Source organism: Alligator mississippiensis, chromosome 16 (genome assembly GCF_030867095.1).
Source record: "Alligator mississippiensis isolate rAllMis1 chromosome 16, rAllMis1, whole genome shotgun sequence".
NCBI classification, from domain to species: domain Eukaryota; kingdom Metazoa; phylum Chordata; order Crocodylia; family Alligatoridae; genus Alligator; species Alligator mississippiensis.
In genome coordinates, this window is record NC_081839.1 from 2,938,692 (window position 1) to 2,957,396 (window position 18,705).

At 56.5% G+C, this 18,705-nt stretch overlaps 1 protein-coding gene across 5 annotated transcripts in view; it reads left to right on the top strand.

Annotated features, from left to right (window-relative positions):
• Positions 1 to 17,812, top strand: part of SBNO2 (strawberry notch homolog 2) — a 101,515-nt gene extending 83,703 nt beyond the window's left edge. For all 5 annotated transcript variants that reach the window (XM_059719712.1, XM_019484123.2, XM_006272524.4 and 2 more), the window contains 21 exons: positions 270 to 387; positions 809 to 914; positions 1,514 to 1,667; positions 1,796 to 1,972; positions 2,835 to 2,932; positions 4,664 to 4,746; positions 5,762 to 5,962; positions 6,526 to 6,701; positions 7,029 to 7,160; positions 7,620 to 7,755; positions 8,456 to 8,568; positions 9,371 to 9,442; positions 10,012 to 10,120; positions 10,432 to 10,506; positions 10,690 to 10,833; positions 11,627 to 11,721; positions 12,385 to 12,477; positions 13,008 to 13,139; positions 13,724 to 13,800; positions 14,177 to 14,367; positions 14,806 to 17,812. In XM_059719712.1, the coding sequence (XP_059575695.1) occupies positions 270 to 387; positions 809 to 914; positions 1,514 to 1,667; positions 1,796 to 1,972; positions 2,835 to 2,932; positions 4,664 to 4,746; positions 5,762 to 5,962; positions 6,526 to 6,701; positions 7,029 to 7,160; positions 7,620 to 7,755; positions 8,456 to 8,568; positions 9,371 to 9,442; positions 10,012 to 10,120; positions 10,432 to 10,506; positions 10,690 to 10,833; positions 11,627 to 11,721; positions 12,385 to 12,477; positions 13,008 to 13,139; positions 13,724 to 13,800; positions 14,177 to 14,367; positions 14,806 to 15,431 (3,108 nt within the window). In that variant the 3' untranslated portion in view covers positions 15,432 to 17,812. The remainder of the gene's footprint in view (positions 1 to 269; positions 388 to 808; positions 915 to 1,513; positions 1,668 to 1,795; positions 1,973 to 2,834; positions 2,933 to 4,663; positions 4,747 to 5,761; positions 5,963 to 6,525; positions 6,702 to 7,028; positions 7,161 to 7,619; positions 7,756 to 8,455; positions 8,569 to 9,370; positions 9,443 to 10,011; positions 10,121 to 10,431; positions 10,507 to 10,689; positions 10,834 to 11,626; positions 11,722 to 12,384; positions 12,478 to 13,007; positions 13,140 to 13,723; positions 13,801 to 14,176; positions 14,368 to 14,805) is intronic.
• The last annotated feature ends 893 nt before the right edge of the window (positions 17,813 to 18,705 follow it).

Sequence of the window (18,705 nt, forward strand, 5' to 3'; positions counted from 1 at the left end):
GGTGGATATGTGACTAATATTTTCAGCATTCTTCCCCTCTGCGTGACAATGGGACGTAATTCAATAGGGAACAACAGAGGAAGGGTGGAGAATTGCTGCAGCCTTTGAGGAGCAGGGGGCCCAGGGAGCCTGGAGTGAGAGGTTCTGGGTGGGTGGGATTCAGCTTGAAGGGGATTCAGCTATGCTGGAGGCAGCTGGCTTGGGATTTCCTTCTCTTCCCTCAATGAATACCATGCACCTCGTTCTCCTTAACTGACATTCCCCCGTAGATCGTATTCGATGAATGCCACAAAGCCAAAAATGCTAGTTCCACTAAAATTGGCAAAGCAGTGTTGGACCTTCAAAACAAACTGCCTCTATCCAGGGTCGTCTATGCCAGTGCCACAGGTAAGAGTCTGTGCTGGGGGATTCCCTAGTTCCAGTCAGCTAATAAGGTGTTGGCTGAAAAAATACAGTCACATGCACCACATGTGACCATCCTTTAATGCAGGGGACTTTCGAGTCAGGACTCGTGGCTTTCTTCCTAGCTGGGCAACTCGTCTTGTGGCCTTTGGGCAAGTCCTCTTAACCCCTTGCCTGCTGGCTGGTCAGTCTGTATAGCACTGCTTCCCTGCCAGCATACAATGAGGGCAGGGTTTTGCAAAGCTCTCTGAAAGGGCCCACAGAAGCAAGAAAAGTAACTCCTTGTTGGAAAATGCAGTCAGAATTTATTGTGAGCTTTCAAAAGGGCTGGCTCACTCGAGGCCTGCCTAGGACGAAGCTATGTGCAGCTGCTGTGGTTTGCTAACAGTGCGTTCCTTGCAAACAGGTGCCTCCGAGCCAAAAAACATGATATACATGAGCCGCCTGGGGATCTGGGGAGAGGGCACCCCCTTCCGTTCGTTTGATGAGTTCCTGCATGCGATTGAAAAGAGGTAGGTCCTGGGAGTCCTACCTGGCTTCTCTTCTACCAGTCCTGGCTTTGGTTTGGGTCAGGAAGAAACCCATTGCTTGGCGGCACTGCTCTTTGCCACTAGTTCCCTGGCTGTGCCCTTTTCCTTCCTTCCCAGCTCCCCATCTGTTTGGCTATTAAGTACTGAGCTGTCCTGTCAATGATGGAGCAGAACACTGTGTCCTCCTTAGCAATGAGTGTTAAATGAAGGCAGCTGCCAGTGTCTGTTCAGAATAAGAGCAGACATGGCTTGTGCTGGAGCTCTTCTGGAGGAGCAGGGGAGAAGATGAGGCTGTTGCAGTTCCCGCTGGTCAGACAGCCTCGCCTCTCGTTTCGGTTTCACCATCAGCTCCGCTGGAGTTAGAGAGAAAGAGGTGAAGAGATTTGCTCACCCAGGAAATGTGGAATGGGACCTGCAGTGTAGGGACAAAGAGGCAGGGTTTGTTACTGCCCAAAGAGAACTTGATGGAAATGCCAAACCCTGACCTCAGGCCTTAGTTCTCCAGCTGGGCCTGCTCCTCATTGCTGCTGTTCAGAGCAAAGGGATTTCCCTAATGGCCTGCATCCATCTTTCCTCCTCAGGGGCGTTGGTGCAATGGAAATCGTGGCGATGGACATGAAAGTGAGTGGAATGTACATCGCCAGGCAGCTCAGTTTCTCTGGAGTCACTTTCAGGATAGAGGAAATCCCGCTGGATCAGCAGTACAAGCTTGTCTACAACAAAGCAGCACAGCTGGTGAGCCAGGTCCCTACCATCCCTCAGCTCTCTCCAGAGGGCCGTGACAACAGTTGTGACATCCCAACAGTGTTAATATCCGTGACACAAATGGGTTACTGACCTGCCTCTCTTGTCGATGCTTCCAGTGGGCAGAGGCATTGATGGTGTTCCAGCAGGCTGCCGACTGGATTGGCCTGGAGTCTCGGAAGTCCTTGTGGGGTCAGTTCTGGTCTGCTCACCAGCGTTTCTTCAAGTATCTCTGTATCGCTGCTAAAGTCCGGCGCCTTGTTGAGCTCGCCAAGGAGGAGCTGGCAAAGGACAAGGTATGGCACTTGAGCCCAGCTGTGGAGGTTCAGTAAGCACATCTCCTGGCAGGAGGTGGGCATTCAAGGGGGGTCTCACAGATGCTGTTTTGTAGCAGGGAAGCTGATTGTTCTTGCAGCATGGCTGGAAGATGATGGTGAAGCCTTTTGACATCACTGAGATGTTTACAAGGATCACTGGAGCCAAACAGGGTTGCCTGGTTCCAGATAACACACACAGTCTAAGTCCCACAGCCCTGCTGACGGCCCCTCTCTATGTTGCTTGAGAACTGTGTCATACTGAGGTGAATGAGCATTGTCTCATCTTTCATGCCACTGGTCTTCCCCCAGCATAAACCTGTTGCATACTGAAGCCCAGCCACGCATTGCTTAGTAAATACTTCTCTGTCACCTGGGTGGGATAGTGGGGAAGAAAGGTTTTTTCACAGAAGTTAATCCATGATTGTTCCCAATGAAGAGGCCACATGTTGCTTAGGGTATCGATGACTTGAAGGTATCTAGCGCTTGTTGGTGAAATCAGGTCTTCAGGGGTTTCATTTCCAGCCATTCAGGATGAATGCAGGATCGTCCTTAGCACTGTTTTACAGCAAACCTGATGCCGTGCTTTTGGAAGAATGCTTTGAGTTGACTTAGAGCTGACAGATATACCCAATTTTTCAGCTCTGGCGTGTCTTGAACTTGCAGTCCCTTGGAACTGGGAAATTTCAGGCAGGAACAACGTAGAGCAATCGACGAGTTTGTTATCAGGAAGGAAAAATAGTGCTGCCTGCCAATACTGGCAGGCCGCGAGGGCTGGCTTACAGTGTAGCATGACACCAGTTTGCTAACACAGGGCTGTGCTGCCCTTTGCTTCTCTCCCCAGTGCATCGTCATTGGGCTGCAGTCCACCGGCGAAGCGCGCACCAGGGAAGTCTTGGACGAGAACGACGGGCACCTAAACTGCTTTGTCTCTGCTGCAGAGTGAGTCCAGATCCTTGTGCTCTCGGGGCTAAGGAGGGAAAGTGGGAAGGCTTTAGCTTGGTGGGCTCACTGCCAGGGTGGCCCATGTGCTGCAGTTCTGCCCAGGCAATGCCTTCCACCTCGAGCCCTGAAAAGGGTTCTCTTGGGCATTCAAGATGCTGCATTTCCCAGGCCCAAGCTTCTCATGCACCCAGAAGAGCCACATGTGCAGCTGCCTGGGTTGTGTACCTGGGCAGGGGGGTGAAAGAGAGAGAGACATGCCTTTGATTTTTGCTGGGTATTTCGTTGAACTTATCTGGGTAACATGGCCCTCAACACCGAGATACCGCAGGGTATTTTTAAGCATACAGTATTAAAAACCAATGAGCAACACAGCCCTATTTGGTGAGGGGTTTTAAGACCCTACAGATATCTTGACGTGGGACAGTACGATCAGACTTACTGTCCTGCAAAGTTGGGATTCCAAACGATCACCTTTCGACATCGGTACAAAGCAGCAGATGGTGTCTCCGTGCCTTATGCCAGGAAAGTGCTAGCATGGGTTGGACTGACGCGTGTGTTCCTTTCTTTGCGACTAGGATAGCTCACTGTATTCGGCACAGGGTCAGCCACGTTCTCACAACTGCCTAAGTGAACTCAATCCATTTTCAAAAGCAATTCAGACCCAGTGGAGCCTCAGGCCCTGTGCTCTGTCCTCTCAAGGGAATAGTATGATGTCTCTCTCCCTGCACACCTCCAGGCAGTCTAAGTGGATTGGTCTGGCTTTACCCCCTGCCCTGGTTCCCTCTGTCTCGCAGTGGGCAAGTATCACATCCATGCCTCACCACTTTTGCTTTCAGCATTTGTTTCAGGCAGAGCTCATTAAAGGCTCATCCACCGTCCCCGGGGCTTGACCCCCTCCCTGTGCAGTCAGCATCAAAGCATAATCTCTTATTTGCAAAACAGCCCACAGACACATCCTTTTGATTTCACCTCTTCTGATTTTTTTTTTCCTTCTCCCCATTCACTGAGACCCACTACATAGCCCATGTTTGCGTATCAGTGTCCTTTACCTGGGGGCGCAGCAATTCCCAGTTAGGCTCAGAAGAGTGTGTTTGTCAGAGACAAGCTAGCTGACCTCCTGTGCCGTTCCTGGCAAGCCCAGTACCTGGCAGGGCAGTGGACACATTAGGCTGTGCAAAACGCTGAGATCTTTGGGAATGTCGGGACTTACCAGATTTTTCACTCCTGATGTAACAGCTTCTAAATCTAGAGTGTCCCACTTCAGACCTGCTATATAAAGATCTGATAGCTTTGGTGTCTCATGTGGCAGCACCACACCCGTGGTCGTCTGTGCTTATGTTGCTTTAGTTTCCCAGAACAGTTTTGCTCCCGGGTCTGGTAGAAGCAGGTGGAAATCCAAGAGAGAGAGCGTTGCCCCTTGTATTGCATGTGTGGCATTCACCCAAAGTCCCTGTTCCAAGGCTGCAGCTTTGTGGCCGCAACCCAAGCTATCTCACGTCGCTTCCCATCCGGGCCTTCCGGTGAAACGGCCTCAACCTCTCCACACGAGTCCCTGTTAGCCCGTAGATCTGAAGCGTACTGGCTCAGACTCGCTTGCAGGGAGGTAATGCTGGATTTACCCCCTTTCCCACTTGCACAGAGCACCCTCTCAGGTACACGCTGATACAGTATAACCAGCAGCTGTTCCTATTCCTGGTAGCTAGAATAAATTTTGCATCTTACTTTCAGAGGCGTCTTTCTATCACTAATTCAGAAGCACTTTCCTTCAACCAAAAGAAAGAGAGAAAAAGGAACTGGCATTAAAAGAAAACGTAAGACCACCCTCCTCTGCCCAGCATCTGACCTCCCGCCTTGCTGCTGCACCCCAGCCACTCAGCTTTCTGTGTCTCCTCCTTCCTTCCCCCACTTCATGCTTTTGCTACTTTGCCCTGGTTTTGGTTTGCCCCCTTTCAGATCCCTGCAACAGTCTCATCCTAGGCATGTAGCTAGTTGCCCTCCAGGTCATTTCCCCACCCTCGAAACCTCTCTCCTTTTCCCCAAAGTGGTTACTAGCCCTTGTGACTTGCCCGGTAGCCATGCCCCTTTCCCCCCTCCTCCTGCAACACAGGTTACTCCTGCTCTCTCTAGACTGATGGGCAGAGTCCCAGCTGCACGTGCGAGCCCTCTTGCTGCCAAAGAGTTTTTCTGTCCCGCACCCCTAACCTTATAGCATGGCAGGTGCCCTGGAAAACATCCAGTCACCTAGCAAATCCCCAGCCGCAGCTGCAGGTAAGAACAGTCTCCCGTGTGACCCGGGGTTCTCTGCAAGTGGGATGGGGCAAAAGTGGGAAAAGGACAGAGTGGTGCTGATGGCTCGATGGAAGCAGCCCTAGCAGGCTGCCACACAGGCCCAGTCGCAAGCAGGGGCCTGTCTTGCTGCACTTGGGAGTCAATGATTGCTCTCCCGCCAACGCTAACACGCCAGCCTCTTTCCTCTAGTGACAGTTAAGTCTGCACCTTCTCCACAGAGGTGGAGGGGCGGTACACACTGCTTTGCTAACACAGCACCCAGCTAGAACCAGGCTCAGCCATGCTCAGGAGGTCACGGCCAGCCTCAGCCCTGATGAGAATGGCTCGTTCTTCCTTCCTTTCTCTCTCTCTCTCTTTCTTTCTCTTTCTTTCTCTGTCTCTCTCTTTCCCTTCCGAGTTGTCCTTGTCTCAAATCTGCCTTTTGCTGGGGCATCCTCTGCTCCCTTGTGCCTCCTCTATGCGAGCCAGTGCTTGCTGCTGTGCATTGCCCCACGAGGACGGGGCCCCCACTCTCACACCGCTCGCTGTCCCTCGCAGGGAAGCAGAGAGGCCGCTGTGCTAAGGCCCTGCGGGGCAGCTACGACCCCTCCAGCGTGATCAAGATCAGCGATGACAGTAGCACTGACTCGGATGTGGGGCTGGACAGCGACTTCAACTCCTCCCCGGAGTCCGTGGTCGACAATGACGATGTCATCTTTGTCGAGCACACCTACAACGGCTTTGCCTCCGAGGACAGAGGTGAGCCAGGCTGGGGTCAATGCCTCTCCAATGCAGGGACAGACTACAGGGGAGATACCAGCCCCCAAACTAGTGCTCTTATGTATTTTGGGGTGGGGGGGGTTGCCATCCCAGCAGGGTTGGAGAGCTGATGCAGAGCTGGTGTTCTTGGTGTCTTGGGGCCCTCCGTGGAAGCAGCTCTGCCGTCACAGCTGGGTTTGATCCATTGAGTCAGTCTGTGTGACTGCTAGAGACTGGGCAAGAAGAGCTGGATAACCCAGGCTTCTTGGGCCTATTAGACCACCCGTGCTAGCAGAGCCCTGAGTCACATGCCAAAGGCAAACAAATGGCTTGCAGGCCTTGTTCTGATCGGAATTGGCAGTGGGGTGTGGGTGTGCACGTGTACACGAAATCTTAGCCCTCAGGAGAAAGCTCTCCCACACATGGCGTGCGAGAGTGACAGCAGCCGGCTCCTCTGCTAGGTCCATAGGGGTCACCCAGCGATTGTGCCTGTTGCTGCTCTCAGGATCTCATGTTTGCCACTTCCTGGCTGGACTCTGAGCCCGTGCTTTTCACCCCTACAGGCAGTTTGCACTTGCCAACTTCCCAAAAGGACCTGCACAGCCTGGGAGTGATCGAGCACGTGGAGAAGATGAAGCAGGACCTCCTAGCAAAAGTAAAAGCACTGGGCAAAGAGCTACCTCTCAATACCTTGGATGAATTGATCAATCACTTTGGAGGCCCGGACCACGTGGCAGAGGTATGGCAGCCTGAGCAGGGGAACTGTCTCGGGGCACCAGGGGCACCTGTGGGGCAGGGGCAGCCAGACTGGTTGTTCCTCATGTCACCTTGAGCGGGCACTGCCATGCCAGCCCTGGAAGGGGTGTACCCATGCCCTCAGCGTCATATGCCCCCTCTTGACTGGCTGCACAGGCTGAGTTTGCAGCTGCTGGCAATTGCTGTCACCCGAGTCTTTAGTTCCTGAACTGTTAGAGCTTCCCTGAAATACACTCTCTGGGGATGGCGGGGAGGGTGTGTACGGGTGTGTCTCATTAACATCCTGTCTCTCCCATGCCGGGCCATGCAGATGACGGGCAGGAAGGGCCGGGTGGTGTGCAGGTCAGACGGCTCGGTCGTGTTCGAGTCCCGGGCAGAGCAGGGCCTCTCCATAGACCACGTCAATCTGAAGGAGAAGGAACGTTTTATGAATGGGGACAAGGTGAGCAGGGCCCTGCATCTGCCTGGGAGCAGGTGTGGTGAGGTGGAGCAAGAGGGGACCTGGCAATTGTTCCCCCTCCCTTCCTCTACACCTCCCCTTTGCACCCTTCTGCCAGCTAGAGTTTCCTCACTCCTGAAGGCTGTCACTTGGTCCCTCTCCTGCTGGCAGAGGGAGCTGAGCTGGAGCCTTGAGCCTAGAAGCTGTGCTCCTATTAGCCAGAAGTGGTTGCTGCACAGTGTTGTGGGGTGGCATTTCAGGTTCTACACACCCCAGCAGCTCACTGCCAGCCCTTGGGCCTGGAAAACCAATACGAACCAGACCCCGCTTGGAATCAGCAAGGGATCCCATGGATGGGACTGACCCTGCAGCCTGGGATTGCTCAGGTGTTTCCCCTGCAGCCACACCCCAGGTCTCTGGGAACTCCAGTGCAACTCCTCACTCTGGTTGTGTCTCTTGCAGCTTGTAGCAATAATCTCCGAGGCCTCCAGCTCAGGTATCTCCCTCCAAGCAGATAGGCGAGTGAAGAACCAGAAGCGTCGGGTCCACATGACACTGGAATTGCCCTGGAGCGCAGATCGAGCCATCCAGCAATTCGGTAAGAACCCGGCGCTCTCCATCACTTCCCTTTCACTCGTTAGCTGTAGAACACGGGTCAGGCCTTTGGTTTGTGCGCAGCCTTTGCCTGACATCTCAGACTGTTTTGGGAGCCCAGTAGCACAGTGGGGCAGTCCTGGAATGTGTCCAGCCCAGAGACAAATCCAGATGTGAAGCAGCTGGCGTTGAGCTGCAGGAAAGTCCACATGGGCTTGGGACGGGGGGATTTCTGGGACAAGAAGGGGAAGCACTTGTGTGGACAGGGTGGACTGCCTGTGTAACTCATGCAGAGGAGTAAGGGACTGGACTGCAATAGCAGGTCATGGTACAGCAGGCTGAGCTGGTGGTGCTGTGTGCGCAAAGCGAGCACTGCACCCGATCACTAGCCAGTTCCCAGGGTGAAGCAAGCTCTTTGTTCCTGGAGCATAAAAGGAGTGCATGTACAGCCCAGTTTTACACGGGGACTCCATGGATGGCATATTCACATGCTTTGGTCCCTGGTAAGCCAGGGCAGCAGGCTCAGAGGAAGATAGAAGGGATGGGGCTGAACTTAGCAGCACCAAGGTGGGGAAAGACCCCAAGATGCCGTGGACGGATTCAGTTTCCAAACCACTGCTCTTGGTCACTGGCAGAGCAGCTCCTTCCGCACCAGGCGGGCCAGGCTAGGCTTATCTCCCTTATTCACCCCTTTGCACTGGCAGGTCGAACACACCGATCGAACCAGGTCTCTGCCCCAGAGTATGTCTTCCTGATCTCCGAGCTGGCAGGGGAAAGGAGGTTCGCATCCATCGTTGCCAAGCGCTTGGAGAGCCTAGTAAGTGCTGGGATGGGCGGCAGCGGGAGACTCAGAAACCTCCCAAAGCAGCTCATTTGCCAAGCATCCGTGTCCCACATACATCCCTTGTGCGAGGGATTACATTACCTCTCCCTGAAATGCATCTCTGTGGTGCAAGGAGGAAGCTTACCAGCAGGCTGGTAGCTGGGAACAGGAAGCCAAGCCAAATGCAGTCTATAATGGAGATGGCAGGAAGGATTTGGGGAAGCAGGCTGTAATTCAAGCTGCTGGAATTCCCCCATCATGTCAGGAGTTCACTCCCATTCCCTTCCGGAAGGCAGATGGGCTCTTTAGTGACTTATACGCCAGGCAGCACCTTGGACTCAGGTATCACCGTTTCTGGCAAATGCAGAATACGTTTGTATCCCAGCAGACTGGTGCCTGCCTGTAGCATTGCTGAGCCTTGCTCGCTTTGATCATCCTTCCTCCGTTGGTTCACAGCAGCTCAGGCCATTGGAATTAAAAACACCCTTGGACATAAGGGTGACAGGCAACCTACCGGCCGTATGGAGGCTGTCCAGCCATGTAGTATGTGATGCATTAGGAGGCTGTAGGAGAATGTCCTGGATGTGTCCAGGGAGGCTGGAAGAACTAATCCCTAACAGTCCCATTCAGTCCTGGGAATAGTGGTGAGGTTGATCTGGTACAACTTGTTGATGTGGCCAGAAAACGTGACCTGCGGAATCAGTTCATTACATGAGGCTTAACTGATCTTTAAGGACGGAGCTCTTCCTCCTCCCCAGCCTTTCTGAAAAGTTTCCTGCTTGCTGTCTCTTTCTAGGGTGCCTTAACTCACGGAGACCGAAGAGCCACTGAATCCAGGGACCTCAGCAAGTACAACTTTGAGAACAAGGTGCCTTATAGCAGCTCTGCGTGCTATCATAGCTAGTCCATTGAGAGCAGTTGGCGCACCCCTCTGGTAGGATGAGATCAGTGCTGGCTCCATCACCACTTAGTCCAGCCCTGTGAGAGCTGGGACCAGAGTTTCCCGCATGGGTGAAAAATGCCAGCACTGGGAGTGTGTAATAGCTCTTGAGAGCACCTCGTTCTTCCTGGCAGGGAGGGGAGACTGTTCCTCTTTGTCCTACTGGGAGCCAGGGGAGAGATTGCCTGTCTAGAGAGGGCATCAGTGTCTGAGCTAGGGTGAGAACATGCAGGCTGCTGTGCTCAGGCATCACTTCTGCAGCCTGCATTGTTTTAAAGGAGCCCCCTTAACCCCGGTTGTGTCAGGTCCCAAAGTTTCCCCTCAGGCCCCCAAGGCCCATGCTCTGGGGGCTGCATTTACTACAGTAGCATCCGGTGGGAGGTTCTTCCTGCTCCCCACCTGCTGCTGGGAAGGACCTTGTCCCTAGGGCCTCTCCACCCTGCAGAGGAGGGAGTTCAGTTAGATCCACCTGTGTGACTATGCTCTCCTTGCTGCAGTACGGGGCAAGAGCACTGGACAGAGTCCTCACCACCATCCTCACTCATGGCGAGAGCAAGGTGCCCGTGCCCAAGTACTATCCCGGTGGAGAGGCTGCGTTTTTCCATGGTGAGGATGGCTTTGCCTGAAGGGTTTCTATCTGGAGGCACTGCCTGCTGCCTTAGCTGTTTGGGGCCAGAGTATGGGTCATGGGTACAGCGCTGGGAGCAATTCATTGTCATCTGGTGGGTGGGGAAGACCAAAGGAAGGAGCCAGGCAGCAGGACTGAAGCTGAGAATGCAGCAGTATCAGGATGTGAGTCAGATGGTGCTGGCTCAGGGAGGTGGGTTTGCCTGCTGGCAGAGTGGCCATCAGGGCTGCTGTGTGCTGGGAAGAAGGTCCATGCTACAGCTCACGAGCGCCCCCCACTGTCATTGCAGAAATGAAGCAAGGTCTTGTCTCTGTTGGGATCTGCTGCAGGGAGATGAAGTACGGCTCCATCTCCGTGGAGAAGGGTGAGTGTCGGGTCATCCCATGCGCAAGGGCCACAGATACTCGGCCTGCAGGGCAGAGCCAGGTGCCAGCCAGGATGTAGGGAGCACTGAGGATGGGGTGAGGGGGAGACGACACTGAGACAGGAGGTGGGGGGCACATTGCTGCTGCCCCACCCCTCACCACACTCTTCCCCACCACTGCAGACTGCTCCATCACCAAGTTCCTGAACCGCATCCTGGGCCTGGAGGTGCACAAGCAGAACATGCTCTTCCAGTACTTCTCCGATACCTTCGACTACCTGATTGAGAAGGACAAGAAGGAGGGCAGATACGACATGGGCATCCTCGGTAGGGAGGGGAGAGGGGCCCAGACCCCTCCAGCTGGGTGTAGGTCCAACCCCAACTTTCCCTGCTTGCTTCCTCTGTGGCCAATAGCTCTCCACAATGTCCGTCTGCCACCTCCAGCCACTGTTAGCTGCGAGTGGCCCATCAGTGTTCAGCACAGTTACACTCATGTCCAGCTCATGCTGCTTCTGGCCGCTCTGTTGACCCTGTGACAATGGGTGTCCTGTCCTGGAAGCATTAATGACTTTTCTGCCTTAGTCTCCCCCTGTCAAACCCAGCTTCTCTTGCCCTCCCCGGGCTCTCCAGTGCTGGGAATGTAGTGGGGTAGGGGGCAGGGCTCTGTGTGCTGGATCTGGGCATGAAGTGGGGCAGGGAGGGCACTTGGCTGTGGGTTTGGACTCAAGTGAAGCGGCTGGCATAGGGAACAACACCACAAGGACCATGGTGGTTCCTCCAGAGCAGGACAGGTCCCTGGTATAGCTACTCAGAGCTCTGGAGGCTTCTCTGGGACAACGGGGTTTGTTCAGCACCCACCCATAACTCTGCCCAGCCCCTGACCACGGGATCCCTTCCAGTGAATGCAAAGAACCCTCCTGCTTGAGGATCACCTGCCAGGGGATCGGTTACCCTGGCTGGGTGCCTTGGCAGCTGCCAGACAGAGCTGACCTGCAGGGCACTGGCATGGGGAATCCCTGGGGAGGGGTTGAACCATGGCCAGAAGCCACTTCCCTCCACCCACGCTCTGCCTCCCAGATCTGAGACTGATGTGCATATTCTTTTCCTGCCTCCTCCACAGACTTGGCCCCGGGAGTGGATGAGATCTACGAGGAGAGCAAGGAGATGTTCCTGACCCCCGGGCACCCCCAGGACGGCCAGGTCGTGTTCTACAAGGTAAACAGGAGTGCAGGGAAGAGCCTGCCCAGCAGTCCCAGCTGAGACTGCTTGGCTCCACAGCTGTCCAGCAGGCCACCCTAGCTTGAGCTGCTGGTGTAGGGTTGTGCAGCAGCTGGAAGGAGCCGTTCACCTGTGCCCTGTAGAGCTAAAGCCCTGTCACAAATCAGGGTGCCTGGTAATAGGTGCTGTATGGAGGGGCCAGGTTGCTGTCCCTGCCGCAGGGAGCTGAGACAGAACAATAAAGGGGAGGGGATGAGATCCCAAGAAAGACCCCTGCCCCAAGCACTCAGCTCACCCTGGTTTTCCCCCCCACCCTTTCCAAGGCTTAATGTATTCAGCAGTAGAAGTGTCCTGTGCCGCCTCTGAGCATCAAGAAGGCATTGTGCTCAGCTCTGCTTTCCTGAGCCGGGTGAGGGTCTGGGTACCATGGGTTGGCAGAGATTCCTGCAGCAGTGAGAGCCCGGACTTCCTTGGGGCAGTCACACAGGCACTTTTAGCGTAGTTCAGCGGCTGGCTCTGGCTTGGGCTTGCATCCCTTGGAAGCCTGGGTTGCCTGTCTTGGGGCTGAGGGGCCTTGCAGCATGTTGAGGACAGCTGGGCTGAAGGGAGACCCCAGTGCCCCCCCTACCCCAAATAATGCCACGTATTTGTCCTGATCAGATCAGCGTCGACAGGGGCATGAAGTGGGAGGACGCATATGAGAAATCTCTCAAACTGACAGGAACCCATGATGGCTTCTACCTCTCCTACAAGGTGAGCTTGCTGCCAGAGGCAGTGCGAGGTGCCAGGGCCATGGGCCGTAGGGCTGGGGCCGATGCCAGCTCGAGAAGGGCTGGTTTGGCAGGCACCAGCCAGGGGCTGGCAGAAGCACGGTCACGGGGGCCCCAGGAGAGTCTCTGGGCCATCCCCAAGTGGATAATAGAAGCAGCCTTGGCCCTGAGCCACCTTGGATCCAGGTGTGCTGGCAGATCAGCGGAGAAGGGAGCTGGTTGGAAATTCCCTGCCCCCTGTACGCGGGCACTCCCTGTCCTGCCTGCTATGGCGGCAACCCCTGCACTGCGTACCTGCCTCAAAGCAGGCCAGGCCGGAGGTCCCCAGGTGGCTGCAGGGCCAGGGAAGGCTGTGCTAGGGCTTGGTCTGTTGTGTGCGTCATGCCACTCACAGTAAGGCCCCAAGGGAAAGGCCTGGGGAAAGCGGATGCCAGTGGTGCCGGTACCTGGGAAACCTGGACCCCTCCGTGCCAGCCACACACATGAGCGTAGCTGTGCACCTTGCACCCACAGGCCCGGGGCTCCAAGTACACGTGTCTGCTGGCGGAGCAGAACCGTGGCAAGAACTTCCTCCTCTACAAGCCCAACATCGGGAAGCAGAGCCAAGCCGAAAGCCTCGACAGCCTCCTCAAGAAGTACCGGCGGGTAGGTGGGGGGCTGACACCCAGCTGCTGCCCTCGCTCATTCAGTCACTGCAGGGCTGAGTCCTGTCCTCGCACAGGCGCCTGTGCCCCAGCCCTGGCATGAGGCTGAGCCACTTGTGTTCCTCTGGGGTTCCCACCAGGTCCCTGCCCTGTTACAGCCTGCAACTCTTGGGCCCCTAGCAGGTGCCAGGGAGATGGGCGGGGGACATCTGGGAAGATGCTGGCCATCCACACCCTGCACTGCGGAGGGTGTCCTGGTCAAAGGCCTGCACTGTGGCCCCTGCCTGTGCCACTTGCTCCCATTTGCTCAGGCTCTAGCACTGCAGTTGGTGCTTGGGAGATGTGGGGGTGTCCTGTGGCTGCCACATGCTCCTCCCTTCCCACGCTGGCATTGCTCCAAGTACTGTCCTCCCTGGTTAACAGGGGGAAGCTGAGGCCTGTGTTGACATGACCGGCCCGGGGTCACTCCCAGCCGCGGCAAAGTGGGGGTAGAACCCAGGTGTCCTGATGTGCAGCCCCGGGCTGCCGACTCCCTGCCCCAGGAGAGCGGGAGAGTCTGAGCTGCTCCGACCGCTTCCTTTGCAGGTGTCACCCGAAGAGGCCAAGGAGCACTGGGAGAGCAACTACCTGTTCTCCCTCACCAAGTGCAACCACGCCATCTGGTGAGTGAGGCCTGGCCGGGGCCCGGGCCTGGCTGTGGGGGAGCAGTGCTTTCCCCCCCAGACGGAGCCCTCTCTCTGGGGTTGTGGCTGCCTGCCCAGGTTGGCTTGATGCCCGTGTTGGCTCCTCGCGCCGGGCCGTGGGCTGCGAGGGAAGCCCCAGCCCCAGCCTGGCCCTGCTCAGGTGGGCTCTGAGGAGCTCCTCCCAACATCTCGAGCTTTGCTCTGACACCACGAGGCCTTGCAGTGTTGGGGGCGGGCAGGGGGCAGTTCCTGCCAGCCAGTTCTTACTTCCGAGGGGCCCACAAGCTTTGGGAAACAGGGCAGGGGCAGGAGCTAGCAATAACCCCCCTGCTCTTCTCCCTGTGTGATGGCAAAGGAATCGCAACTGCAAACTGATCCAGGAGGGCAAGGAGTGCTTCCAGGGCATGCGTCTGCGCCACTATTACATGCTGTGCGGTGCCCTGCTGCGGGTCTGGAGCAAGATCGCCAGCATCATGGCAGACATCACCAACACCAGCTACCTGCAGATCGTCCGCCTTAAGACCAAGGAGAAGAAGAAGCAAGTGGGTGAGTGATGGAGCCAGTACTGCAAGCCTAGGTATGGGCAGAAGGGCCACGTGGGGTGGCTGCGTGGCAGGACATGCCTTATTCTCTTGTCCTGAGGGCAGATAAACTCAGCACAAGGGTGTGATCCAGGCAGGGGCCCCTCAGGTTTCAGGATGTGAGGCCACCCGAGTCGCTGCCCGATAAACCGCAGTGACTTCCGGCCCAGTGCCAGCACTCAGCGGGGCGGTGGCACAGGCTGGGGCCTTGCTCAGTGCCGGGACCACAGGCTTGGGCCCCTCCTGGATGTCTGGGCCTGAGCAAGCAGCAGGGGCATGTCTGCAGGGAGCTGCCCCCTCAGGTTGGCACGGATGTGCAGGGGATGGAGCTCCCTTAGCTTAGATGTGGGGGCTTGGGCACTGAGGAAACTGACTGGTGCCACCCGTCATGTCTGCCCCACAGGGATAAAGATCCCCGAGAGCTGCGTGTACAAGGTGCGGGAGGAGCTGAAGCAGATGCACGAGAACGTGAAGCGGAAGCAGGACCAGCGGCTGCTGCTGGCGCAGGACAGGGGGCTGCCCTATGGCCTGCCCCAGCACCTCCTGTCCCCGCTGCTGGACCTCACCCAGGTCCCACCCCCCCTGCCCAGACACTCCCTCAGCCAGAACGAGATCCTGGACTTGACCTACAGCCCCCCCAGCAACAGCCTTCCCGACGTGGCGCCGAACCCGGACCCAGGCGCCCTGCACTTCCCTGCCGAGCCGGGCCTGACACCGCCCCAGCAGCACAGGCTGCACTACGGCTTCGGCCTGGCCCCGGCCTACGAGAGCCCTGCCATGCCCATGCTGCCAGGGTGCCCTGGGCCCCTCCACCCCACCCTGCACGAACACTTGCCCCTGGCCGCCCCAGACCACCTGCAGGCCCCGCCACTGCCACAGGACAACTTCACCCAGCCGGACGCCAACATCAACTTCAAGGAGATCCTGGAGGAGATGCTGCGGACGCTGTCGGTGGCTCCCCAGGATGGCTCCCTCTCGCAGGAGCGCCAGAGCGTTATCCAGTTCAGCGGGCCCTATGGTGACCCTTGAGCCACCGGTGCCTGGTGCCTGCACATCCAGTGTCCTTTGCTGGGAGTGGGGGGAGCCCCGGCCTCAGCCTGGAACACCCCGCAGGCAGGAGTGGGGCGGGAGGCTCTGGCTCCACAGAGCAGAGTTTGTTTATGCACGAGGCAGCCGCCTGCATGGAGACGGACAGAGGGAGCGAGCAGAGGAGCCCGCCTCGCGGTCATCCTGCTCCAACAGTCCTGCTCAGGCACGACCCAGGAGGGCCACTGACAGACCCCGCCACCTTCCTGCAGACTACTGAGCTGCTGTCACCCCACTCACCAGGCAGGGAAGCAAGCCAGTGACCAGCCCCTGTTGCCAGCCGTCCCGGGCAGGTTCTGTCAGGTCAGCTGGAGTCAGCCTTTATTTCAGGCGCTTGCTGCGGCTCTGGAGGGGACGGGGCGGGCACTGGGCCCAGTCCAGAGGCAGGGACGGGGAAGGTCGAGAGACCCCCGAGTGTGGAGCCCCTGAGCGAGCGTGCCTGTCTGCAGAGGACTGCACGGGGGCCGCATTAAACTGACGACTCCCAGTGCGCTGTGCTCCCCCCAGCCCAGTCTGACAGCCCCTCACCGGCAGGGACCTGACAGCCGCTGGGGGTGCGGGCAGTGTCCCAGCCCGGTGGGGTGCCCCCATTCTGTACTGCTGGGACCCCGTTATCAGTATTCTGCCAGCCAGCCGCAGAGGGGCCGCGGGTCCCATCCCTGTCCCTACCCCTGGGCACACTGAGGGCTTGGCAAGGTCACGTTCCCCTGGACCCCCCCTCGTTACTTGTACAGCCTGTCGCCCACCAGCTCGAGCATCCCGTCCTGCCAGGCAGGCAGGGAGAGCAGCCCCGACTCCAGGAGCACAAGGAGTCTGGATCTCCGTGTCTGGATCTCCCTTTTCCAGCACAGCCTACGCTGGTTGTGCCTGGGAGAGGTCGGGGGCCAGCGAGGCAGAGGCAGAGCCAGGCAGCAGCGCCGTCCACGCTGAGCGGCTACAGCAGGTGCCAGCTTCAGTACCAAAGAGCGAGCTCCTGCTTAGCAGAGAATATCCATCCCCATCCTCATCTGCCCCCCTCCCCCCAGACCTGCAGGTGCCTCAGTTTCCCATCGTGTCCCATGGGGATAACACTCCCCACCTGCACCAAGCATTTTGGAACGTGTTTCACTGCAGTGTTGCTGCTTCCTGCCTGGGGCGGGGGAGCCGCCTTCTCCCCTTCCCTCCCCCAGCACATGCAGCCCTTCCAGAGAGATGCCCACCTTGGCCTGTACTGTCCCTCCTGCAGGCCCCGGTGCTGGCCAGGAAGGAGGAAGGGCTTTCTCCTGATCCGATCGTGGCAGCCTCTGGACTTTGCTGTGCTGGGCAGGCTGGCTGGCCTTGCTGACACCCGCTTTCCCTGGGGCTGGGGGCTTTGATCAGAACTGCAGGCAACCCCCTTACCTTGCACGAGCACCAAAGAGTAGAAAAACCGTCCCCCTCCCTCCCCCAGAAGCAGAAGCCCAAAGTGCGACAGGCGAGGGGCACTCCTGCCCGGCCCTCCCACCGTCTCCTGCCTGGCGTTCGGATGCTTCTCTGTTCCCAAGGACGTGGTGACTCCGGACCCCTTTCCCAGGAGGGAAGAGAACAGCCTGTCCCAGGCCCTCCTGGAGCCAGGACCCACTGGTTCACTGGGGCTCTGTTTACAACCCTGCCTCCACCCGCGCCCGTTTAGGAGATGCCCTAGATTCGCAACACTCGGCCACAGCCTTGAAACCCCTTTTTCCCTCCGAGCTTCTGGGCCCTTATTTAATGTCACTTGTCTCATCCATTCGGGCACTTGTCGAACCCTCAGCAAAAGGATAACACCCCCCACCCCCAACAAAACCCCATTTCAAAGAGGCTTAAACTCAGGAATAACCACCAGGTGCTCTGGTTCTGGTCACGCCTTCCCGGGGGAACCCCTGAAACCCATTCCCTGGAGTTGTATGTGGTGGTTTTGTTGCTGTTTTTGATTTTAAGATATATGCAATTCTCCCCGCCCCATCTCTGGAAACAACAGAGCACCTTCAGGCAAATTCTTCCCCTCGCCCCCAATCCTGTGTTTGCGTCAGGGTTTAATAATATGTAACAATATCTTTTAACTAAATTATTATGCTGTCCTACTGATTGTATGTATTTTTTTAAATAAGTCCCTTTTCCTCTCCCCCCCCTTCCTTTTTTGTTAGCACTTTTTAATCTGCTTGTCGTTTGCCTGTTTTTTTTTCTATGTGTATTTATAATTAATTGAGATGTATATATGTACAAAGATTTTTTTAGAATATGTGCCTTTGACTAATAATTCCTAAATTTTCTACTTGCCTCAGAAGGATAATTTTTTCATTCTGCTCAGTAAAGCTGGAAAGGAAGCCACGTGTGAGAGTTCTGTAAGTCCCAGCTCCGTGTCTGTCTGTCTGTCTGTCTAGGCTTAGTGTCTGTCTGTCTTTTGAGGCTTATAGGTTCCCATAAATCACCTCGGCACTGCAATTAGATCAGACACATGAATACTGCAGCGATGGGGCCAGCTGCCCTGGAAAAGCCCAGCAGAGATGTTTAAAATGCCCCAGGTCTCCTGCAAGTCCCTCGTCTTGGTAAACCCCGGGGCAGCTCGGCGCTAGGTTACTGCCACTGGCCACCCTTGGGCTGTTCAGGTCTAGTGTGGACAGGTCTCCACCTTGCCCACACCTTTGTGGTCAGACAGCACCTTGCCAGAGCTGATGCAGCTCAGAGGTGAACCCCTGCTTGGGGCAGGCTGGGGATGGGAAGGGGGATAGGCAAGTCCTTCACTCCTCAGATTGCCCCTGCCCCTGCTGATGGGCACTCTATTCCCCTCCCTCTGCTGTAGTAGGACTGCCCTGGGCATTAGGGACACATTTTTCTGAGTCTGGCTCCATCCAAGCTGCTTAGAGCAGTTCTTAACTGTATCAGACTCAAGGGTCCTCCTGGGAAAAGGGCAGCTCCTAATTTTCACCATTTTTTGAGTGCAGAAGTATAAGAGAGCAAGTGTGTTGCAAAGAACAGCAAGCCCACAGCAACGTCAGTGTTCGTGACACGCTGGGGTCCTACCTGACATCTGAGTTTTATCCTGCAAATCCTGTTTGCACACCTGGCAGGACCTTGGGACATGCTGGTTGAGAATCACTGGCTTAGGGAACCTAACACAACTCCGACCCTGGGCAAGGACATCAGGCGCTGGGGGATGGCAGCTGCTTGCCTGGCTTTGCAAGGGACGCAGTAGGAACCTTGCTTCGGAGCCCTACCC